Here is a 26,455-nt window from a genome sequence, read left to right on the forward strand (position 1 = left end):
TCTTCCGGATCACTTCTTTATTCTTCTGCATTATTCATTCTGATATTCATTGCCCTTAGTTCATCTTTTGTATCAGCAAATGAATTTTTAAGTTTTTCTTGCCTATTCCTTTTTATAGTGATCTGCATCTATGTTGACAGCCTTTCTTAATTCCTTCAATATTTTCATTGTGTCCTTTTAGAAGGGGTCTGTTTCATTGTGCCTTCAGGAGAATTCTCTTGGTCTTTTAACTGGGAGTAATTCCTCTGCTTCATCATTTTGATTATATTTCTTTTAGTATTATGCATTTATTAGAATATCTCAAATCCAGAACACTGAAAACACCAAATGCTGAAAAGGATGTGGAGGAACAGCTACTTATACTCATTTCTGGTAGGAATGCAAAATGGTACAGCCACTTTGGAAGAGAGTTTGGTGATGTCTTATAAAACTAAATTTACCTGTCCCATATGAACCAGCAATCATACCTCTTGGTATTTACCCAAAGGAATTGACAAAAATTTTGTCCACTCAAAACCTGAACATAGATGTTTGTTGTTGTTTAGTTGCTCAGTTGTGTCTAGCACTTTTGCGACCCCATGGACTGTAGCCTGCCAAACTCCTCTGTCGATGGGATTTCCCATGCAAGAATACTACAGTGGGTTGCCACTTCCTTCTCCAGGAGATCTTTCCCACCCAGGGACTGAACCTGCATCTTCTGCATTAGCAAGCAGATTCTTTACCACTGAGCCACCAGGGAAGCCCACATGCATATTTATTGTAGCTTTAACTGGTAAAGAATCCACCTACAATGCAGGAGACCCTGGTTCGATTCCTGGGATGGGAAGATCTGCTGGAGAAGAGATAGCCTACCCACTCCAATATTCTTGGGCTTCCTTGGTGGCCTGCAATGTGGAAGACCTGGGTTTGATCCCTGGGTTTGGAAGATCCCTTGGAGAAGGGAACAGCTACCCATTCCAGTATTCTGGCCTGGAGAATTCCATGGACAGAAGAGCCTGGAAGGTTACAGTCCATGAGGTCACAAAGAGTTGGATATTACTGAGTAACTTCACTTTCACATTGTTCATAATTGCCAAAAGTTGGAAGCAATCATGATATTATTCAGTAGGAAAATGGATAAACTGTGGTCCACCCAGACAGTGGAATATTATTCAGTGTTAAAAAGACATGAATGCATGCTAAGTCACTTCAGTCATGTCCGACTCTTCGCAACCCTATAACCCATAGCCTGGAGGCCCCTCTGTCCATCAGATTCTCCAGGCAAGAATACCAGAGAGGTTTGTCATGCCCTTCTCCAGGGGATCTTCCTGACTCAGGGATCAAATCCAGGTTTCTTAAGTCTCCTGCATTAGCAGATGGGTTCTTTACCACTAGTGCCGCCTGGGAAGCCCACTGCGGGTGGTGGGGGGACATGGAGGAATTTTAAATGCTATTTCTAAGTGAAAGAAACCAAGTCAAAAAGGCTATATGATTCCCACTATACGACATTCTGGAAAAGTAAAAAATATGACAACAGTTAAAAGATCAGTTAGAGTTGCTAATGGTTAGAGTTGGGGGGAAGATGATTAGAAAGAGCACAGAGTATTTTGGGGGTAGTGAAATTATTCCATCTGATACCATAATGAGGAATACATGTTGTGTATTATATAATCAACCAGCTAGTTGAGGTATTGTTTTTCTTTTACTGATGATGTGACCCAAAATTTCAGTCTTGAGGGCCAAGGTTCTTCATGGTCCTGCCTTTATTGGGATTCTTTAGTTTTATACTACATTTGCTGTTTGACGTGAAAGTACTAAAATGCTCAATAGAGAATCCTCTGGGCTTGAAGTACAGTCTTGCTACTGCACTGTAGCAGAAATCATGTTTCAGCTTGATAAACTGGGATCAATCACTTCCTCTCTTGTGGAGAGAGAGAGAAAATAAAATGAGTAGATGATAGCATTAATTCCAGGTAATGGAAATATCTTGTCCTTTGGTCAGGGTATCCCTCACTCAGAAACCGTTTTATTTCAACAAGAAAAACCAAAATTTTAAAGCATAGGTAGAAAAAATAACTTAATTATTAGGTATAATAATGAGAGAAATAATTTGTATTTCCTTTTACTTTAATTCCAAAACGTATATATTCTGGCTATTGGATAGACAACAGCATATAATGACAGCTGGTCAAGAGCATAAACTGCATTATATCATACCACATCTCAACAGCTTATTTGTTATTTTTTTAAATTTATCTTATGTATTTTATTTTACAGTAGATTTACAATGTTGTGTTAGTTTCTTCTCTACAGCAAAGTGATTCATTTTTATGTTTATATATTCTTTTCCATTATGATTTATCACAAAATATTGAATATAATTCCTTGTGCTGTATAGTAGGACCTTCTTGTTTTCTGTTCTCTGTATAATAGATTGCATCTGCTTATTTCAGACTCAGTCCATTCCTCCCCCAGCCTCCATTCCCTTTGCAACTATGAATTTCTTCTCTATATCTGTGAGTCTCTTTCTGTTTTATAAATAAGTTCATTTGTGTCATTTAAAAAATATTCCACATATAAGCGATATCATATAGTTGTTTTTCTCTCTCTAGCTTTCTTCACTTACCATGATATTCTCTAGGTCCAACCATTTTGCTGCAAATGGCATTATTTCATTCTTTTTTATGACTGAGTAGTATTCCACTGTATATGTGTATCACATCTTCTTTTTAGATTCACCTATCTGTGGATATTTAGGTTTTTTCTATGTCTTGACTATTGTAAATAGTGTTGCTATGAACATATGGATGCAGGTATCTTTTTGAATTAGAGTTTTGTCTGAGTATATGTCCAGGAGAAGGATTCCTGGATCATATGATAGTTCTACTTTTAGTTTTCTGAAGAACATCCACATTGTTTTTCATAGCGGCTGCACCAACATTTATTCCCACCAACAGTGTAGGAGGGTTCCCTTTCTTCCACATCCTCTCCAGCATTTATTTGTAGGCTTCTTGATGATGGCCATTTTGACAGATGTGAGAAGGTACCTCATCGTAGTTTTGATTTGCATTGTTCTAATAATTACTGATGGAGAAGGAAATGGCAACCCACTCCAGTGTTCTTGCCTGGAGAATCCCAGGGACGGGGGAGCCTGGTGGGCTTCCGTCTATGGGGTCACACAGAGTCGGACACGACTGAAGTGACTTAGCAGCAGTAGCAGCAGCAATAATTACTGATGTTGAGCTTTTCTTCATGGGCCTGTAAACTATCTGTACCTCTTCTTTAAAGAAATGTCTATTTAGGTGTTTTGTGCATATTTTGATTGTTTTTTTTTTAATTGAGCCACATGTTCAGTTCAGTCACTCACTCATGTCTATTTGTGACCCCATACACTGCAGGACACCAGGCTTCCCTCTTCCTCACCATCTCCCAGAGCTTGTTCAAACTCATGTCCATTGAGTCAGCCATGCCATCCAACGATCTCATCCACTGTCACCCCTTTCTCCTCCTGCCTTCAATCTTTCCTAGCATCAGGGTCTTTTCCAAAGAGTCAGTTCTTCACATCAGGTGGCCAAAGTGTTGGAGTTTCAGCTTCAGCATCAGTCCTTCCAATGAATACTCAGGACAGATTTCCTTTAGGATGGACTGGTTTGCTCTCCTTGCAGTCTAAGGGACTCTCAAGAGTTTCCCCCAACATCACAGTTCAAAACCATCAATTCTTCGACGCTCAGCACTTTTTTTGGGTCCAACTCTCACATGAGCCACATGAACTGTTTGTAAATTTTGGAAACCAATCCCTTGTCAGTAGCATTATTTGTAAATATTTTCATCCATTCTATAGGTTATCTTTTAATTTTGTTTATGATTTCTTTTGCTATGCAAAAACTTTTGTGTTTAATTCAGTACCTTTTATTTTTAAATTTTACTTCTGTTGCCTTGTGAAACTAACATAAAACTTTGGTATGGTTTGTGTCAAAAAGTGTTTTGCCTATGTTCTTATCTTCCATGAGTTTTATGGAAGTTTTATGCCTTATATTTAACCATTTTGAAATTTTTTGCATGTATGGTGTGAAGATATGTTCTAACTTCATTGATGTACAACAGCTGTCCAGCATTTTCAGCACCACTTCCTGGAGAGCCTATCTTTTCTCCATTTTATATTCTTGCGTCCTTGGTTGAAAACTAGTTGACCGTAGGTGTGTACGTTTATTTCTGGACTGTCTATTCGGTTCCATTGATCCATACGTCTGCTTTTGTGTCATTCAGTTTCAGTTCAGTCGCTCAGTCGTGTCTGACTCTCCGCGACCCCATGAATCAACAGCAGGCCAGGCCTCCCTGTCCATCACCAACTCCCGGAGTTCACTCAAACTCATGTCCATCGAGTCGGTGATGCCATCCAGCCATCTCATTCTCTGTCGTCCCCTTCTCCTCCAGCCCCCAATCACCTCACTGTTTTAATAACTTTAACTTTGTAGCATTGTCTGAAGTTTGGCAGGGTTGTACTTCCTGCCTTATTCCTTTTTCTTAAAATTGCTTTGTCTATTCTGGGTCTTTTATGGTTTCATGTAAATTTCAGGATTATTTGTATGAGTACTGTGAAAGCTTTGATGTGGATTACATTAAATCTGTAGATTTCTTTGGGTAGAATGGCCATTTTAATGATAGTAAAACAACAACAAAAATTCTTCAATCAAAAAGCATAGGATATCTTTCCAGTTCTTTGAATCATCATCGGTTTCCTTTATTAGTGTTTTATAGTTCTCAATCTGTAAGTCTTTCATCTCCTTGATCAAGTTTATTCCTAAGTTATTTTGTTTTATGTGATCTTAAGAGAAATGTTTTTATACTCCCTTTCTGGTATTTCTTTTTTAGTGTAAATAAATGCAACTGATTTCTCTGTTAACCTTGTATCCTGCTACTTTGCTGAATTCATTTATCAGTTCTAGTAGTTTTTGTGTAGAGTTTTTAGGGTTTTCTATATATGGTATCATGTCATCTGCATATAATGACAATTTTACCTCTTCCCTTCCAATTTAGATACTTTTATTTCCTTTTTTCATATGATTGCTATGACTAGGAATACCAATACTAAATAGAGGTGGTGAGAATAGACATCCTTGTCTTGTTCCTGATTTTAGCAGGAAGACTTTCAGACTTTCATTGTTGAGTATTATATTGGTTGTTGGTTTGTCATAAAGAGCTTTTATTGGGATATGCTTCCTTTATACCCATTTTAGAAAGAGTTTTTATCATGATAGGAGGTTCAGTTCAGTTCAGTTCAGTCGCTCAGTCATGGGAGGTTAGATTTTATCAAATGATTTTTTGCATCTATTGAGATGGTCTTGTGTTTTCTGTCTTTATTTGATATGGTGTATCACACTGACTTATTTCCATATGTTGAATTATTCTTGTGACCCTGGGATGAATCCAATTTTGTCATCACATATGCTATTTTTCATGTGTTGTTGGATTTGGTTTGCTAATATTTGTTGAGAATATTTGCACCTATATTCATCAAACTTATTGATTGATCTGTAATTTTCTATTTATGTTTGTCTAGTTTTGGTATCAGAGTGATGGTGGCTCCATAGAATGTCTCTGGAGTGCTCATTCCTCTTCAATCTTTTGGAAGAGCTTGAGAAGGATTAGTATAGTTTCTTCTCTATATGTTTGGTGGAATTCACCTGTGAAGCCAAAAGTCCTGGACTTTAGTTTGTGGGGAGCTTTTAAAGTCCAGATTCCAATTTACTTCTAGTAATCAGTCTGTTCAAATTGTCTTATTCTTGATTCAGTTTTGGTGGGCTGTATGTTTTTGGAAGGGGCTTACCTGGTAGCTCAGCTGGTAAAGAATCCACCAGCAATGCAGGAAGTTCTCCTGGAGAAGGGTTAGGCTACCGACTTCAGTATTCTTGGACTTCCCTGGAGGCTCCGATGGTAAAGAATCTGCCTGCAATGTGGGAGACTTGGTTCGATCCCTGGGTTAGGAAGATCCCCTAGAGGAGGGCATGGCAACCCACTGCAGTATTCCTACCTTTTGAATCCCCATGGGCAGAGGAGCTTGGTGGACTATAGTCCATGGGGTTGCAAAGCATTGGACACAACTGAGTGACTAAGCACAGCACAGCACGTTTCTAGAAACTTCTCCATTTTTTCTAAGTTCTTGAATTTCTTAGCATATAATTATTCATGGTATTCTCTTCCAGTTTTTTATGTCTCTGTGATATCAGTTATCGTTTCTCCTTTTTCATTTCTTATTTTGTTTATTTTGATCTTCTCAGTAGTTTGTCAATTTTGTTTACCCTTTTCAAAGAGCCAGCTCTTGGTTTTATTGATTTTTTTTTCTATTTTTAAAAAAATCTCTATTTCCTATCAGATCTTTAGTATTTTTTTCCTTCTACTGACTTTTGCTCTTGTTTGTTCTTTTTTTCTTATTTCTTTTAGGTGGTGGGTTAGGTTTTCCTTATTTTGAGATTTTTGTTTTTTGAGTAAGGCCTGTGTCCCTATGAACAGAATTCTTTCTAATTACTGCTTTTCCTGCATCCCATAGATTTTGAATGGTAGCATTTTTATATCCTTTGTCTCAGGCATCTTTTGCTTTCCTCTTTGATTTCATTGTTGGTTGACTGGCTTGTTAGTAGCATACTGTTTAGTCTCCATGTAATCTTGTTTTTCTAATTTATTTTTCTGTAGTTGACTTCTAATTTCATGCTGCTGTAGTCAGAAAGATGCTTGAAATAATTTCTATACTCTTATATTTGCTGGGCTCTATTTGTGCCACAGTATGTGTTCAGTTCTAGAAAATGTTCCATGTGCACTTGAAAAGAATGTGTATTACATTTTTTTCAATGTAATGTCCTAAAAATATCAATTAAGCCCTACCTGTTTTATTACATCATTTAGGATCTCTGTTACCTTGTTGATTTTCTTTCTAGAAGATCTGTCCATTGATATCAGTAGGGTATTAAAGTTTCTTACTATTATTATTGTATTCCTGTCAAATTTTCCTTATACCTGTTGTTTTGTGTATTTGGGTGCTTTTATATTGGGTACATATAGGTTGATGAGTGTAATTTTCTCTTCTTGTATTCATCCTAATGGCACCCCACTGCAGTACTCTTGCCTGGAAAATCCCAGGGACGGGGGAGCCTGGTGGGCTGCCATCTATGGGATCACACAGAGTCGGATACGACTGAGGAACTTTACTTTCACTTTTCACTTTCATGCGTTGGAGAAGGAAATGGCAACCCACTCCAGTGTTCTTGCCTGGAGAATTCCAGGGATGGCGGAACCTGGTGGGCTACCGTCTATGGGGCCATACAGAGTCAGACACGACTGAAGCGACTTAGCAGCAGCAGCAGTGATCTTCTGCATCTTTCTTCAGCAGTTTTGTTTTAAAGTCTACTTTGTCTGATACAAGTATTGCAAGCCCCCTTTTTGGTCATTTCCATTTGCATTAAATATCTTTTTCTACATGTTCCCTTTCAGTCTATGTGTGTCCTTTGCCCTAAAGTGGGTCTATACACTATGCAGCATGTTGAAAACTCTTGTTTTTTATCCAGTCTTCTACTCAATGTCTTTTGACTCAAGCATTTAATCCATTGACATTTAAAGTAATCAATGATTGTTGGTGTTCAGTCACTAAGTAGTGTCCAATTCTTTCCAACCCATAGACTGCAGCACCCTAGGCTTCCCTGTCCTTCACTAACTCCAGGAGTTTGCTCAAATTTATGCCCTTTGAATTGGTGATGCTATCAAACCATCTCAACCTCTGCCACCCTCTTCTCCTTTTTACCTTCAATTTTTCACAGCATAAGGGTCTTTTCCAATGAGTCAACTCTCCACATCAGTTGGCCAAAGTATTAGAGATTCAGCTTCAGCATCAGTCCTTCCAGGGACTATTCAGAGTTTATTTCCTTTAGTATTGACTGGCTTGATCTCTGTGCAGTCCAAGGGACTCTATTCTACTCCAGCACCGCAATTCAAAGGTATTAGTTTTATGGCACTCAGCCATCCTTATGGTCCAACTCTCACATCCATACATGATTACTGGAAAAAAACATAGCTTTGACTATATGGTCCTTTGTCAGCAGTGTGATCTCTTCGCTTTTTAATATACTTTCTAGGTTTGTCATAGCTTTCCTTCCAACGAGCAAGCAGCATTTGTTTTCATGGCTGCTGTTACAATCTGCAGTGATTTTGGAGCCCAAGAAAAGAAAATCAGTCACTGCTTCCATCACTTCTATCTGCCATGAAGTGATGAGACCAGATGCCATGATCTTGGTTTTTTGGATGTTAAGTTTTATGCCAGCCTTTTCACTCTCCTCTTTCACCCACATCAAGAGGCTCATAGTTTCTGTTCATTTTCTGCCATTAGAGTGGTATCATCTGCATATCTGAGGTTGTTGACACTTTTCCCAGCAAGCTTGATTCTAGCTTGCGATTAACCCAGCTTGGCATTTTGCATGATGTACTCTGCATATAAGTTTTTAAAAATGGGGTATAGCTAATATACAGCCTTGGCATAGTCCTTTCCCAATTTTGAACCAGTTACTTGTTCCATGTAAGGTTCTAACTGTTGCCTCTTGACCTGCATACAGGTTTCTCAGGAGACAGGTAAGGTGCTCTGATATTCTTGTCTCTTGAAGAATTTTCCACAGTTTGCTGTGATCTACACGGTTAAAGACTTCAGTGCAGTCAATGACACAGTAGCAGATGTTTTTCTGGAATTTATTTGCTTTCTTTATGATCCAATGAATGTTGGCAATTTGATCTCTGGATCCTGTGCCTATTCTAAACCCAGCTTGTACATCTGAAAGTTCTCAGTTCATGTACTGCAGACGCCTAGCTTGAAGGATTTTGAGCATGACCTTAGACTAACATGCAAGATGAGTGTAACTGTTCAGTAGCTTGAACATTCTTTGCCATTGCCCTTCCTTGAGACTGGAGTAAAAACTTCTTTTTGAGTCCTGTGGCCACTGCTGAGTTTTCCAGATTTGCAGGCGTATTGAGTGCAGCACTTTAACAGCATCATCTTTTAGGATTTGAAATAGCTCACCTGGAATTCCATCACCTCCAGTGTCTTTGTTTGTAATAATGCTTCTTAAGGCCCACTTGACTTCACACTCCAGGATGTCTGACTCTAGGTGAGTGACCACATCATTGTGGTTATCTGGGTTGTTAAGACCTTTTTTGTACAGTTTTTCTGTGTATTCTTGACACCTCTTTTAATCTCTCCTGCTTCTGTTAGGTCACTACTGTTTTTGTCCTTTACCGTGCCCATGTTTGCATGAAATGTTCCCTTGATATCTCCAATTTTCTTGAAGAGATCTCTAGTCCTTCCCATTCTATTGTTTTGCAATGAGGAGCTCATGATCTGAACTACAGTCAGCTCAAGGTCTTGTTTTTGCTGACTATATAGTGCTTCTGCACCTTTGGCTACAAAGAACATAATCAATCCGATTTTGGTACTGACCATTTCATGATGTTCATGTGTAGAGTCATCTCTTGTGTTGTTGGAAGATGGTGTTTGCTATGACCAGTGTGTTCTCTTGAGAAAGCTGTTAGCCTTTGCCCTGCTTCTTTTTGTACTCCAAGGTCAAACTTTTCTGTTACTGTGAGTTTCTCTTGACTTCCTACTTTTGCATTCCAATCCCCTATGATGAAAAAGGTATCTTTTTTGGTATTCTAGAAGGTCTTGTAGGTCTCTCTAGAACTGTTCAACTTCATTTTCTTCAGCGTCAGTGTTGGGCATAGACTTGGATTACTGTGATGTAGAATGGTTTGCCTTGGAAACAAACAGATCATTCTGCCGTTTTTGAGATTGCACCCAAGTATTGCATTTTGGACTCTTATTTAACTACAAGGGCTACTCCATTTCTCTAAGTGGTTCTTGTCCACTGTAGCAGATATAGTGGTAACCTGAATTAAATTTGCTCATTCCCACCCATTTCACTGATTCCTAAGATGTCAATGTTCACTCTTGCCATTTCCTGCTTGACCACTTACAATTACCTTGGTTCATAGACCTACCATTCCAGGTTCCTATGCAATATTGTTCTTTACAGCATCCAACTTTCACCAGCAGATCCATCCACAACTGAGCATCATTTCTACTTTGGCCCAGCCTTTTCATTCTTTCTGGAGCTATTATTAATTGCCCTCTACTCTTCCCCAGTAGTATATAGGATATCTTCTAACCCGGGGGATCTCATCTTTCATTGTCAAATCTTTTGGTCCTTTCATGCTGTTCATGGGGTTCTCACATCAAGAATACTGGAGTGATTTGCCATTCCCTCTTCCAGTGAACCACATTTTATCAGAACTCTCCACTATGACCCGTCTGTCCTGGGCCTGCATGGCATGGCTCATAGTTTCACTGAGTTACACAAACCCCACTGCCACAGGGCTGTGATCCAGGAAGGGGGCCATTAATAGATATATATTTATTGTCATTTTAAACCTTGTTTTCCAGTTGATTTAATGTTTTTCTTTGTTCCTGTTTCTTTTTGTCTTTTTCCTTTGTATTATGCTTTTGTTCTCTTACTTTTGGTTTTTGTGACTCTATTATATATTTTCTGCAGTTATTCCTTCTTCCAAGTATGACTCCTTTATATGTCTACTTTGTTTAGAGTGATAGTCATAAAAATTAAAACACATTCTATAAACAATATCTACATTTTTTACTCTCCTTCCCCACATATATGATATAATTTTATGCCCTTTTTTACATCTTCATGTTTATGATTTTGCTCTTCATTATGGTTATCATCACTTTCAAAATTGTTTTCTTTTTTTTTTTTAAATCTATGCTGGTTTATTTAAATGAATTACTCTCTAATTGTGGCTTACTCTTTTCTATAGATTCTTAGTTCTTTTCTGTTTAGAGACGTCCTTTCAATATTTCTTTTAGGATAAGTTTAGTATTCCTGTCTTCCTTTAGTTTTTGCTTGTCTGAGAAATACTTTCTCTCTTCTTCTACACTAAATAATAGTTTTGCTGGTTACAGTAGTTTTGGTTGAAAAATTTTCCCTTTCAAGACTTTGAATGTATCTTGCTAGTCTCTTCTGACCAGCAACATTTCTACATAGGAGTCAGATGATAGTCTTATGGGGGCTCACTTTTAATTAACTCTTTTTTATTGTTGCTGCCTTTGTCTTTAACTTTTGCCATTTTAGTTATAGTATATCTTGGGGGACTTCTCTGGCAGTGCAGTAGTTGAGACTATACTTCCAGTGAAGGGGTTGGGGGTTCAGTCCCTGGTCAGAGAAATAATATCCCATATGCCACGTGGTACAGCCAAAAAATAAATAAATAATTTTTTTAAAAAAATTGAAAAAAATACCTTGGTGAAGGTCTGTTTGGGTTCACTTTGTTTGAGACCCTCTTTTTTCTGATGCCTGGATATGTTTCCTTCTTTAAGTTTGGGAAGTTTTTAGCAATAACGTCTTCAAATACATTTTTGATCCCCTTTCTCTTTCTTTCCTTCTGGAATCCCTGTTATGCTTGTATTGGCATGCTTTATATTATTCCATAGATTTCTTATATCGCTTTCATTGTTTGCATTTGGCTTTCTGTCTGCTGTTCTTAGTTGCAGCACATGGGATCTTTAGTTGTGACATGTAGGATCTATTTCCCTAACCAGGGATCAAACCTGGGTCCCCTGCATCAGAGTTCAGAGTCTTAGCCACTGGACCCCCAGGGAAGTAACTGTCTGCTCTTTTCGTTGGGTGATTTCTATTATTTTATCTTCTAGATCACTTATTTGTTTTTTTGTATTATTCAATCTGTTATTCATTACCTTTAGCTCAGCTTTTGTTTCAGCAAATAGATTTTCTAATTTTTCTTGGCCACTCTATGGTTTCTAGTTCCTTTTTGAGTAATCTGCATTTTATTAATATTCTTTCTTAAGTCCTTCAATATTTTCATTATCTCTTTTTAAAAAAGTGCCTTTTAGACCTAAGTGAAAGTCCCTCAGTCATGTCTGACTCTATGCAACCCCATGGACTATACAGTCCATGATATTATCTAGGCCAGAATACTGGAGTGGGTAGCTGGTTCCTTCTCCAGGGGATCCACCCAACCCAGGGATTGAACCCAGGTCTTACACATTGCAGGCAGATTCTTTACTGCTGAGCCACAAGGGAAGCCCAAGAATACTGGAGTGGGTAGCCTATCCCTTCTCCAGCGGATTTTCCCAACCCAGGAATCAAACCTGGGTCTCCTGCATTGCAGGTGGATTTGCTACCAACTGAGCTATCAGAGTATCCTTCTGTCAAGGGGGATTCTCTATCAAGAATCCTGGAGTGAGTAGCGTTTCCCTTCTCCAGGGGATTTTCCCAACCCAGGGATCGAACCCAATCTCCCGCACTTGCAAGTGATTAGATTTAAGTGGTCTGTTTTATTCCTTCTTTGAGGCATTTGCTTGATCTTGTAATATAGAGTGGTTCTTGTGCTTCATTTTTGCTTATATTTCTTTTACTATATGTGTTTAGAAGAAAAATAATTACTGTTCTTAGAGGGCTGTCTTTATATGGGAGCATCCCAGTGTAGCCTATGTGGGGTTAATATTTTTGGTGTGAGATCTGTTTTTAGTGTGGATGCTTTCCACCGCTTTCCTCAGTTTGTGCAGGCTATTATCCCCTTCATAAAGGGTATGACTTGTGTCGTGGTGACCAAAAGCCTTCAGTGGATGTTAAGTGAAGCCTCTTCTTTGCTGTGTGATTGTAACAGCCCTTTCAGGGGAAGAGTCTCCTCCCTAGTTATTGGAGTAGAAATCTCCAAATCTGTTTTTGAGTTGCAGTGTGAGATGGGTGGAATATTGGAGTGCTCTCACTGGGAATGGAGCTACTGAATATCCCTCCATTGAAGCTGTCTACCAGGATGTGAGCTTTATGGTGTTGCCTGTCACCCATTATATGGGCTCACAAAGTAAACTGTTTTGGACACTGCCAGCCCGACCTCAAAGCTAGCAATTGGGAATGCTAGCAATTGGCACTGGTGTCCCTAAGGCATTTTACAAAGCCATAATGTACATCTGTAGGCTCAGATCCACTGAAATCAGATTACTAGGACTGTTTTCAGTAGTCCTACATCTGGACCCTCCTTGGGAGTTATGGAGACACCCCAGACCCTGGCCCAGCCCTGCCTCCATGTGCATGCACCCATGAAACCTATAGCTTCTAAGGTCTGAGCCGTCTCAGTCATGGGAGCACCCACTGTTCACAAGGATGTCCTGAAGATGCTGAGTTTCCAAAGCCAGCAGTGGTAAATCTGTGGATCACACCGGCATAGGGGGAAGCCTCAGATTTCAGCCCTACTTCTTAATTTGCATGGCCCCTTGGGATCAGCTCTGATTTCAGCCCTGCCTATGAATGGGTGACCCATTGGGCACTTGCACATTCCCAGAGCTCATAGAGGAAGCGCTAAGCCAGATGAAAGTGCTTGGAGAAAGAGGTTGCTATGGTAGGCCCATCCTTTTCTTTGCTTGTATGTGCATTAACAATAGGGTTTCAATGGTGGCACCACGCCCACTATGAGCATACCTAGAATGAGACTGCTATGGTGGGCTCTACTCTTTCCTTTGCATGTACCTCAACAATGGCACTATGGCAGGCCCTGGCTTCTTCTGTGTACACTCTGGGTTGCAGCATGACCACACTCTAACCCCTTTAGGCTGTCTCTGCACAGCTAACCCCAGTCCTGTCCCGGTCTGTCCTCTGCAGCTTGAGTTTCAGCACCTGGACCCTGCCTGTACCAGTAGATGCACATCCCAGGTTTGCGGGTGCAGGGTGGGACCCTCTGTGCCGGTCTTCCACTGTTCCATCTGCTGCAAGCCCATTGCTGTGCTTTCCTTTAAGCTTCTGAAGCTCCCTTTATTCCCCCAGTGTATCTCCACATGGTGAGGGGGTCTTCCCAGGGTGCAAGAATATTTCCTCTTTTGTAGCTCTCTCCCAGTGGGGCAGGTTCCTTCCAAGATTTTTTTTTTTATTTCCTCCTACCCAGTTATGTGGAGATCATTCTCGCACTTCTAGGTTTCTGAGATCTTCTGCCAGTGTTCAGTGGGTATTCTGTGAGAACTGTCCCATGTGTAGGTGCATTTTTTTTGATGTATTTGTGAGAGGAGGTGAACTTGAATCCCACTTGTCCTTGTATCCCACCATCTTGATTGGAGTCCCCCCAACAGCTTATCTTCAATAGGCTATTCCAATATTCTCAAGACTGGGCCTTTCCTGCTTTCACCATTGTCACTGCTGGCTTTTTAAAACTGAACTACCAGTTTCATTACGGACATGAGCTTCCATGATGTGGAACAGCTGTGTGGTCCATATGCCTTCATTATCTTAACTGTGTTCCTCATTCTTTTCATGATTTGTGGAAGATAAAATTATAGCCACCAAAGATATCTACCCTTTAGTCCCCAAGAAACTGGAAATATATTCAATGGTAAAGAATCTGCCTGCAATGCATATTACCGCCTGCAATGTGGGAGACCCGGGTTCGATCCCTGGGTTGGGAAGATCCCCTGGAGAAGGGTGTGGTTGCATAAACCACTCCAGTATCCTTATCTGGAGAATTCCATGGGCAGAGGAGCCTGGTGGGCTATAGTTCATGAGGTCACAAAGAGTCAGACCCAACTGAGCCACTAACACTCATTTTCATATGGCAAAAGAGTTTTCAGATGTAATTCATGTTAAAGATCTTAATATAGGGAGATGAACTTGGATCATTTGGATCTAAGGTCCTTAAAAGCAGACAATTTTCAGGAGCTGGAGTAAGAAAGAATGCAACAGCAGCAGCATAAGTTAGAAAGTTGTAGAATATAACGAGGAATCATATGCCACTGCTAATCTGAAGGTAGAATGAGAGCTGGGTGAGAGGGGCAATGCTCAGAGGAACTTAGAAGCTAAGAGAAGTTCCCAGAGGAATGTCAGCAAAGAAACGGAACCTTGGCCCTGTAATTGGAAGGAACTGTATTCTGCCAGGAAGCTGAATGATTCTAGACACTTCAGAAAAGAAGCCAGGCTGGCAAACACTTGATTTCAGTCTTATGAGAGACCCAAAGTAGAGTCCAGCCAAGCCCATCCAGACTTCTGACAGAGCTGCAAGCTAATAAGTTTGCCTGTTTTAAGTTACAAATTCTGTGGTAATTTCTTATGGCAGAAATAGAAAACTAATATATCATCTTTGTCTACTTTGAAGTCCCTGAAGGATAGAGTCCAAGCCTTCTATGAATTCACCTTTGGCATCTGGTGGGGAAAAGCCAGTCACTTTGACAATGGAGGAGGAGCTATTCCATCTCCTGACTGTAACTACAAATTGTGAAGCAACACTCCCCTCTCCCACCCGGCTCTGTCTGGTCCTAGTAGCCCAGATGATCCCAGAAAACAGAACTGGCCACTCAAGAACTCTTCATATCTGTCAGATTACAGCAGAGGTGGACCTGGGTCTTTATTTTTTTAAAGAGCTGTTTATTTTTATTTTTAAAATTTTTGGCTATGCTGGGTTTTTGTTGCTGCAAGGGTTTTTCTCTAGTTGCCATGAGTGGGGGTTATTCTGTAGTTGTGATGTGCAGGCTTCTTATTGTGGTGGCTCCCCTGGTTGTGGAGCATTGGTTCCAGGGTACACAGGCTCAGTAGTTGTGGCTCCCAGGCTCTAGGGTACAGGCTCAATAGTTGTGGTGCTCAGGCTCTGCTGCATGTGAGATTTTCCTGGATCAGGGATTGAACCTGTGTCTCCTGCGAGAGACAGGGAGAGAACTGGCAGGCGAATTCTTTACTGCTGAGCCATCAGGAAGACCCCGGGTCTCCTTTCTTAAGCCAGTAATGGTGTAAGAAAGAATGACCTGGACGTGGAGTGGTTCCAGGATTAAAAGAAGCAAGACTGTTGCTTAAAACCAGTCAAATGGACAGAAGTTTTTCTAATTATGTAAGAACTATTATGTAAGTTTTCCTAATTTTGTTTTTTCTTTTCATTGGTCAAGGTGTGGTACCCATTTCCCAAGCTCCACCTCATGTGGCTCAGTGGGAGCAGCAGTGATCTGTAGAGTTGGACCAGGTATGCCCAAGGATATACTGAGCTGCTCTCTGAGGCTGTTTTAGGGTGTGACCTTGGCCAACCCTCTTCTCTGACCTGGGTCTCAGGCTTCATTATAATTTATCTATAATCCTTATCTCGTCACATAAATTAACTTCCTTATCTAAGGCCAGTTTGGTAGCACTTAATGCAGAAAAGAAGTTAGAAAAGAGGCCAGGCTTTATTTTTTGGGGCTCCAAAATCACTGCAGATGCTGACTGTAGCCATGAAATTAAAAGACACTACTCCTTGGAAGGAAAGTTATGACCAACCTAGACAGTATATTAAAAAGCAGAGACATTACTTTGCCAACCAAGGTCCATCTAGTCAAGGCTGTGGTTTTTCCAGTAGTCATGTATGGATGTGAGAGTTGGACTGTGAAGAAAGCTGATCGCTGAAGCATTGATGCTTTTGAGCTGTGGTGCTGGAGAAGAGGCTTGAGAGTCCCTTGGACTACAAGGAGATCCAGCCAGTCCATTCTAAAGGAGATCAATCCTGGGTGTTCATTGGAAGGACTGATGCTAAAGCTGAAACTCCAATACTTTGGCCACCTCATGCGACGAGTTGACTCACTGGAAAAGACTCTGATGCTGGGAGGGATTGGGGGTGGGAGGAGACAGGGACGACAGAGAATGAGATGGCTGGATGGCATCACCGACTCGATGGAGGTGAGTTTGAGTGTACTCCGGGAGTTGGTGATGGACAGGGAGGCCTGGCGTGCTGTGATTCATGGGGTCGCCAAGAGTCGGACACGACTAAGCGACTGAACTAAACTGAACTGAATGCAAGGAGATGAAAGTTAAGATTGAACTACTTACTTATTATCTCCTTCGTGTGAGGACCAGAGTATCATCATGAGAGAACTGGGAGAGGGATAGAGTGCAGAACTCAAAAAAACATAGTCAATCTAGTCCTGTTGTGTTGTGTGTAGTTGGAAGAATTTGTGTGTGTGTGTGTTGTGTATGTGAGTGTATGCATAAAGGGAGAAAGATAATTTATCTATGCAGAGTGTGAAAATACCCCGCTAAGTTGATTTGCCTAAGATATAGAAATATAAATAATAAATAGCTTGTTCCTTTAGATGGGGGAATGGTTTGAGGCCAGAGTGAAGGAAGCTTTGAATAGAACACGCTTAGACATTTGAATTTTGTTTCATAGGTAATGGGGAAATTAATTTGTGTAGACTGAAGAATTGATTCCTTGGGAACTTTGAATAGAAATTGCATTTTGCTTTTGTTTGTTTCAGAGAACTCTATCTGAATGTTTTCAAATCATTCAAAGTTTTGTAAACTTTTCATCTACACAGAACAAAACCAATTCTGAGTCTGTACAACAAATGCTCCCATACACTGGACATTCATAGACAATCTAGGATAAATTGTGGCATTCATGATATAAAGGGCAGCACCGTGTATTTTACAGGACTTGGAAGCCAACTATCAGAAATCTGGTTGTCTTGGTTTTGGTGCTAACTATTCAGTTAGAGAAAGGACACAGTAACTTCACGTTTACAGTTTCTCAGGGATTAGAAGGTGGATATCTTGGGTGGCTATATGTTTAGCTGAAGAAAGTTAGATGAAGATTAATGCAGCTAAGAATTCATTGGTGTTAGGAAGAGGTATGTGACCACAGGAATAGAAGTCTCCAGGAGTCCTTGGAAGCTGTAGGAAGGCTAAATGCATCACTGCAGTGTAAGCTGGGTACAGGCTACTGCATTTGAATATGAGAAGAAAGGATGCCTTTGAAACTGAATGGAGAGCTTTGGTTATAGAAATGACTACATCATACATGATACCACAGAATATTTATATTATACATTGTCTTCACATTGTAACATCCACATCAATCATCTGTGACACAATTCTAATAATTTTGAGTATATATTTACTATAACATTTATATATATATATATATAAAACCAAGAGGCACTTCCAGTAATTCTGGCCAAAAAGGAGCATCATTATAGTGTCTAAGCTAAAAAATAATAAAAATAAATACAATTTATCTAGCTTTTTTTTTCTGTACAGATTCTACTTTTTACAAAACATTTATCAGTTATTAACTAAGTCACTTAACAAATACTTGTTATAGGACAATACAAAGTATTCCTACATATATTAAGTGCAAGATACAGATGAGAAGACAAGATTTATTTCAACTGTGAAATGATCACTTAAGTTCAATGCCTCATTCTCTTGTTTTTAAAAGTTGATAAATTTGGAAAGTTATTAACAAACATATTCAGGTTTGTCAAGATTGATGAGCATTATATTGTTAAAAATCATCATGTACAAATGACATCCCTTATAGTGTTACTTTGGTAATTATTTGAAAATATTGCTTTTTAAGAATACTAAGTTAAATTAATCCAATACTCTCTGGTTTAAAAATAATACAGAGACAAATATTTAGGGCATGCTAATTTGAACTTTACAACGAAAGTTTTTGTCAGGAAGAGGTAATGACTGATCAGAGCAGCTGTCCCACCAAGAATCACAACATATTTTAACACCAAAACCCAAATCAATTTAACCAAACCAGTCGAAACACAAAATACTCTGAATTAAAGTTCTTTCAGTTGCATATCTTAATATTATTATAAAAAGCCAGGGAGAGTCTTGTTTTCATTATTTTGCATTGCAAATTTCAGAATATCTGAAGGAGCACCAATTTCACTTTGTGATTTGTATGACAAAAAAATCTGTAGGAAGAAACATTAGGGGGTAATTGGAATTAGAGATAATTTATTTCCAGTGCTTGTCAACTAACACACTATTCTTGTTGAAATAGAAACAGTATGCATTCTTCTGTGAGAATGTATTAGGAAATGAACTGACATTCATAAATGGCAAAAACTGCACCAGTTAAGCAAATATAGCAAAATATCCCATGCACATATTTTACAGAGTATTAAAATAGTGATTTTTTTAAAACTAATTAACAAATATATACTTAACGTCAAGCCATTGAAACTCCACTGACAGGTGATAAATAGATATGTCAGCGTTGTTATTTAAAGATAGAAATACTGTAGTACTGGATTATGCTTATACATAGCTAAAATGAAATATCTGGTATAATATGCATTTTTGAGTCATAAATATAATCAATTTTCAAAAGAAAAGTGATGGAAAATTCTATCAACTAACAACTGATATACACAAAGAAAACATCTTTATATAATTACTTTTAATTTCACATTAAACTATACGAATATTTTGTTATTATATAGCAAGAATAGTTACTAGATTAAAAAAAATCCCTCCCTTCAAAAAGTACTCAAGCAGCTAAGGGCTAGTTCACATTGCAAAATGTGTGTTTAAGTGCTGATTCTAAAAAGAAGTCAGGGTTGAAGTATGGATCCATTAAGTCCCTTTGCTCTAGAGTAACTAAGAACTAAATCTGTTTGCCACAAAAAAGATGGAGAGGGGTCCTGGGATGAGCCTTCAAGTTTTGTGCAGTGTTCACTCCCAATCCACTGCTTTTGTTTTTTTTCTTTTTTGGTTTTTAGTACCATCGGGCTGCATGATGAAACTAGGTGTGGTTCATTAAAACGAGGTGAAAATCCTCTTTTCCTTATCATAGGAGAAGAGAATTTCTGATGGATTTTTCCTGTACTAATTTTGAGTTAGACAAGTAAAATTGGAGTTAAGTTATACTTTTTCCCTATAATTTTACTGTTTTTGGTCAAAGAATTTGTGTGTTTCATTTGAAATAGGTATTTCTACTGGCACCAAAAATTTAAAGCATTTATGCTTTAAAAATATTTTTTAAGTTACTTTTATACTTGTGAATTTTAATTTTAACCTACCATTTGATCAGTCTTGGCAGATGAATGTAGTTTGTGTGGTTTATTGACTGGTCAGTGCTTGCTCTGTGAAAGATTTGTAAGATTTAATTTTTCTCGGTAAAGAAGATAAGTATTTGGGTTCTTAACTGTGTTAGAACTTAGTGAAATACAATCTACATTAGTAAATCATTTATCGTAAAACAAGGGCTTCCCTCCTAGCTCCCATTCCCATTCAGTCGCTCAGTCGTGTCCGACTCTTTGCGACCCCGTGGACTGTAGCCTACCAGGCTTCTCCGTCCATGGGATTCTCCAGGCAAGAATACTGGAGTGGGTTACCATTTCCTTCTCCAGGGGATCTTCCCGACCCAGGGATCGAACCCGGGTTTCCCGCACTGGAGGCAGACGTGTTAACCTCCGAGCCACCAGGGAAGCCCTGCCTGCTGTGCAGAAGACCCTGGTTTGATCCCTGGGTCAGGAAGATCCAACCTGAAGAAGGAAATGGCAACCCACTCCAGTATCCTTGCCTGGAAAATCCCATGTACAGACAAGCCTGGTGGGCTGCAGTCTGTGGGGTCGCAGAGTTGGGCAAGCCTGAGTGACTAACATTTATCTTAAAACAATCTAAACCACGACAAATTGCTAGATAATGCATTTCTCTTTCTTGGGATAATTTAATCAAATTATGGGAACTAAATTTTTTTTATCTATTTCATGTATTTATTGGACTCTTCATAAAATATTTTCCTCCCTGAGGCAGAGTATTGGAAAAAGAATTAAATATTTTTTCGAGTTTTCTGTTACATAATAGTAGTTCTGATTATATCAAAACATTTAGCATCTCTAAACTATGAAATATCATTTTGTGGGTTTCATTTTAATTGAGTAAAAGTGTTAAAAGCTTTGTTTCAAATACTGAAATTTAATATTCCTGATAGTAGGTATGTGTGATGATTTAATATTATTCTCTTTGAAGCATTTTTTGTTTGAATTATGTGCATGATTAAAGAATCACTTCTTAATGTGAAACAATTGAGAACATTTGTCTGAACGTGGACATGTTCAGTATTTCTTATCAATAATAAGGCTTGCCTTTTCTTCTTTGCTCCACAACTCCTCAGGGAAGTAGAAATCCATGACACCAATGACTAGCAATATAATCAACCTGATAAGTATGACAGGGAAAATAACTGCCTTTAGATGGGGAATTTGGATTCATAAGAGCCTAAGCACATGTCAAAATTCCATACGGTCTTACCGTATGGAATATAAAAATAATTTATACCAGATCAGTATTTTTTGGCTCATGATATTGAGTTCCACCAACTAAATAATGCCTTAATCTTCAGTTTTCTATATTCAAACATATTTAGCAACAAAACGTTCAATTATTTTTTGTCACCATTGTTAACCTGCTGTTAGAATGATTTGATAGTGTGAACATCAAGATCAGTTCAGATTAGGTAAAAGCAGCATCATTTTAACAAATGAAATGTGTTACATGGCAGCACAAATTAGCTAACCTGTCATAATATAGATTGAAAACCATGTCCTTGTTCTTCTCAAACCATGGCTCACTAGTGAGAACCCAAAATACTTATGCAAACCTCAATTTAAATTCATTATCTAATGCACTGCTTGTTCTTTGACTCAGTGCTTATAATTACTTTATCCCCAAATTCACAATAAGAATTTGAGTATTTTGTGAGGAAAAAAGGAATATAAGACCTAAAACTGGTATATTTCCCTCTGATTAGAAATGCTAAGCATAGTTTAATCCCAGAATGTTTGTCACCTAAAGTGGCTAATTGTTCTATTTTGGCAGGGGGTTGGGGGGAGTGTGGTCATGCAGTGAAGCACATGGGATCTTTCTTTGCCGATCAGGGAATGAACCTACACCACACCACCCTGCATTGGAAGCGTGGAGTCTTAACCACTGGACCACCAGGAAAGACCCTGGTCTTCCAGAGTTCCATTTGGGTGGACAGACAGTGTCAGCAAGGTCATAGTTTTATTTCATAGAGAAATTATGAGAGAAATGAATGACGTAGAACAATGGTTATGCAGTACTCTGCTGCATGTTAGGAGAGAAGGCAGATGAAAGGAATTCAGTTTGGTCTGAGAGGATACAAACACTGTAGTCCTCAGATATCAGGAAGTGAGCTATTAGCATTTGAAATTTTATTGATTTTTTTCCCCACACTCACTAGCTGATTATTATACGGAGAATTTTATTCACTCTAGCCTATGAAAGTGTAAAGACTCTGTTTTACTGGAGTCTTCTGCCAGTTTGAAAAAAGGAAAAGTATTAAGCAGGAATCAGACTTAGAATGGAAGAGTAGGATTATAAGACCCTTATTGTATCTTTCACTATTATTTTAGAAATTTTGTAAATGACGAGGACAATAGAGATCCCTATACTAACATGAAAGCACCCAAAATACCTCCTAAAGCAGAAATGCTTTTTTGACTCATCATTTGCCAGTTGTTCATAACACAAATAGTTCACGTTTGTAAAGCAGTTGTTTCAAACTTCAGACTTTATTTACAATGATAATTTTCATATCTTTATTACTTAGAAAATAATTTATATTTTTTCATCATTTAAACAAAGAATAGGCCTGAGTCTCATGCCTTTTGCACAGCTTTTACCTTCAATGAAAGTTCTCTGGGAAGGTGACACAGGACACTGCAAATCTTAGACAGGCAAGGGCATGAGGGAATGACAATACACAGTCAGTGCAGTGAAGCCTACTTGACATACAATGCCTTATCTTTAGTTTTACTGGGACTGCAATGGTTAGGATTTGTTCTGGAATTCCATCAAAACAGAACAGACATAATGGGGATTTTTGTGTTTAGAAAGTAGATATTTTCTTAAACGTAATATGAGGCAATTCCTTCACTTCTCAGATGAAGACCAACACAGATAAATCCCTCTAGAGCTACTGTCTTCATTTTCGACTAAGAGCAAAACCAGGTCTTATGTAAATTACAAAAACAAATTATAGTTTAAAAATATGCTAAAGTGGTGTTTTCACCAAAGAAACAATATATCCTCAGGGTTGGCTTAGATTGATAACCAGAAAGACATTCTATAAGCATGCAGGAAATGATACTGGTGACACATTTGGTATACCTGGTCTTTTACTGAACAGAGAGTGACACAAGCTTCAGGGTCACCAATTCCTACTTTTCCTACCATTAACTTCATGGCTGTCCTACAATTCTCCTTTTCCGTAGGAGGGCTAGACATTCCTTCATTTGTTAGACCTGAGTTTATCTAATGGCACCTATAATTAGGCTCATATAAAAATGTAGGAAATTGCAACAAATACACTGGCACCACAGGAAGTAAGCTTTGGGGCTGGAAGGGAACACTGTAATATTGCTGTCGCCAAGGACAGGGAGACCATCACTAGCAGAAAGTATCTTTTCATGTCCCTTGGCATCCTTTGGGATGTAGGTGGGGGGGTGTATGAAAGTCACACACTTGATGAATCTCCATTCCTTTTTTTGAACTGACTTTTAGCTTTAACACATGGGCAACTTATCTTGGAAGAACAAATGGTTAATCTGCCTGGACTGATGAGCACAGTTCTGGAATAAAGAGGTTCTCACTGCTTTGGTTATCATTATTTCATGTACTTTAAACGAAATGAAAATCAGACCACGTGCTTAGACGTCTACTCTGGCAGCCAGGTTGGCTCCAACTTGGGGTTACCGAGCTTTGATGAAACCACCAATACATGGTTATAAATTTAGAAGTATTTTGCTGCCATTCAATTTGCTCAACACCTATTTTTTCCCCTTCACTTTTATATTTATGGCATTTGGAGCAGGGGAGAAGATTAATTTTGTTAAGTAATAAGATACAAGAAGTATGTGAATATAAGTGCTTTTCTAAATCCTTCTGTTATTTGCAACAAAAGGAAAATAGTTAAATTTGCTTGGGAAATATATTTGACTCACAGTAAGTTTTGCAAACATAGGGACACACAGGCAATATAAGGAGAAAAAAAAAACTCAGTAAGTCCTAAATAATGAAGACCTGGTATTAACTAAAAAAAAAAGACTCTCATTTAGGTAGAATCTACATCCATTTGATCATTTTCATATTTTCCTACTTATTGGGAGAGTTGCCTTGAAATTTTAATTTTGATTGTACTATCTTTGCCTTACTTTAAGAATGCCATGGATTATTGTATAATCATTGCTTTAGAAGGGAAGAGTATCCATTCATGAGAAACAAAGGCATTTCAATGTAAACACTCTTTTCTATGATTTCAGAGGAAATAAAAAGTAGAAATTACAAGTTAGATTTACTTGAAGCTAAGGTTGTTTAGATGATGAACAGGCTTGAATATAGTGCTGTACTGAAGGAAAAGTTATAAGCAAAAAGTCTTGGGAAGAAAGGGACACTGATTATAAACATTTGGGATTAAGATGGTCTTTTGCTTGGGAGACACGGATCCAAGAGTTACCAGAAGTTACTTACTAGTGAAAAAACGTTTGCAGCATCCTCATTTAATTGGCATAAAATAACTGTATCAGATGATTATTTAAATTAGAACAGGTAGATGAGTGGGTGTTCATAGACCTCATGCAAATGAACCATCACTCTTACTGGGCTTGGAGATAGCTACAATGTATAAAAATGGTGATTAAAATAGAACTTTATAAAAATGTTTCCCTTTTCCCTTAAAAAAAAAAGTTAACTATCTACAGAAACACAAACAAATCTTTATATTTACATCAAGATAACGACAAATATATAATAATATGAAATAAAATATTGAAAGTGAGTATCAACTTTTTTAAATAGAGGTTCGGCTCATAGCATAAAGTGTAGATAAGCAAACCAAAAACAAACAAACAAAAAGACTTTCAATGATAGGCCCAATCCCCCCAAATCCCTCTTGAGTCCTCCCTGCCAAAAGAAACATGACAATGGGCCAGGATGCAGATACAAGCCACCCCATCACACCCCTCATGGAATACAACAGGGTTGTCCATGCAACTTTAGCCAACTAAAAGTCAACCTTCAATAGCCGCCAAGAATCAGGCTTTCAGTATATCAATAAATACCAAACCCTAGGTTGAAAAATTTCCCCTTCATCTCTCACCATCTATCCCAGAGGGGGTTTCTGTTTGCCTTCCTTTCTTTCTTTTTCTACCACACATTTTGCAGCAAATTAAGACATGGGAGAGCCCAGTGAAGAGTCGTTTCCCAGGTCTTCTCTGGCTACCTTTTAGAATTCTCACCTGATGAAAAGACTTGACTCCAGCTCCTTCTGAGGTGTTTCTGTGTAAAGAATGCCATCCCCTTTCATGGCGAACTGATCTTAGGTGAATGACAGGCATACTCACAAACAGCTCCTTATGCATTCATTCGGCGACTAGACTGGAAAAGGCCTCAGTCTTCTGGGCTTAAGGCTGGTAACAGCAGGAGAACCAGACCTGTGGCCCTGTCCCTCATCCTAATTCCCTCCGTCTGCAGAGGGGCTGCTACTGAAGCCAGATGGAGGTGGAGACACTCCAGAGTGCACTGCATCCTGTTTGTTCACCTGTGCCCAGTTGTCTGCTGCAGCCATGCTGTGAACGACCAAAGCCAATTCTCTCTTTAGAGAGAAACGTACACACACCTGAGCATCACTTCTCTCTCTCACACACATGCATACAATGTTGGCAGGATGCATCAGAATTCAAACAATGCTCTGGAACTTTCATCCCTCAGGACTCAGAGCAAACGCTCCTGAGTCATAACTTCATTTGCTGCACTGCTCTGGGCTAAGCCGCACCATCTTCTTTGTGATTTGTTTTCCTTCATTTTTGTCCTTTATGATTTATTCTATCACAGTGACCACTATATATCTTAATATGAATGTTACTAAATTGTGGGGCCAGGAATCCCAGCTTTCAGTGTGTCTGTGTGTTTGCATGTGTGTCTGTGAATATGTTTTACATGGATCTATGTGAGAGCTTATATACACACACACATATATACTTTTTCCTTAAAAAAAAAATCCTTGGAAGCTGGTGTTACAATGTGAAAGATTCTCTGAGCAAGAGTTTTTTAAATCATGTACCTCACTGTAAAAATAAACACAAAATGCGAAGAATCCCAAATGCCGTAGCCACTTGCCCATCTTCTTGTATTTCTACAGTGTGTGTCTAAGTGTTGTGCTGGCTTGAAAAGAGTCTGTGTGACAAGTAACTCTGGAAACATAGCTCATTCTATCCATTGTCACTGGTTTGGCTTTGGGGCTGGGGTCTCCTCTCCTTTCTGCTTCCCCTTTTCTTCGTCTTCTTCCCTGATGGCCTGGATCTGTTCTGAGGGATGCTGCTGGGGGGACTGGTCCTCTATGCCCGCCAACCGCTGTTCCTCCTCAATGACTTTCTTCCACATCTTGTGGTTCTGCAGGAGGTGCTGAGTAATTTGACAGTAGACTTTCCTCCTTTTGAAAATTTTCTTTCCTGAGAAAGCACCAAATTAGACTATTTATTTGTGTGTTAAGTACATGGCAGTTTTTCCATCTTATTCATAGGAGTTAAGTACCAAATGATATGCATACACTTGATGTGTATATCATAATCATTTTTGAGAGTGGGGAAATA

At 38.9% G+C, this 26,455-nt stretch overlaps 1 protein-coding gene across 5 annotated transcripts in view; it reads right to left on the reverse strand.

Annotated features, from left to right (window-relative positions):
- Window positions 1-17,388: 17,388 nt before the first annotated feature.
- Window positions 17,389-26,455, reverse strand: part of PDE3A (phosphodiesterase 3A) — a 376,433-nt gene continuing 367,366 nt past the window's right edge. The window contains exons 16-17 of one of the 5 annotated variants that reach the window (XR_016037666.1): window positions 25,103-26,314; window positions 17,389-24,479 (exon numbers count right to left, since the gene is read on the reverse strand). Coding sequence is in view for 2 of the 5 variants with exons in the window: in XM_055396504.2 (XP_055252479.2) it covers window positions 26,085-26,314 (230 nt within the window). In the remaining 3 variants the exon portion in view is untranslated. Of the gene's footprint in view, window positions 26,315-26,455 lie in introns of all 5 variants that reach the window. The other 4 variants (XR_016037667.1, XR_016037668.1, XM_055396504.2 and 1 more) reach the window with 4 other exon arrangements.

Source organism: Moschus berezovskii, chromosome 6 (assembly GCF_049115385.1).
Source record: "Moschus berezovskii isolate FMDL1 chromosome 6, NW_MosBer_1.0, whole genome shotgun sequence".
Taxonomy (NCBI): Eukaryota; Metazoa; Chordata; class Mammalia; order Artiodactyla; family Moschidae; genus Moschus; species Moschus berezovskii.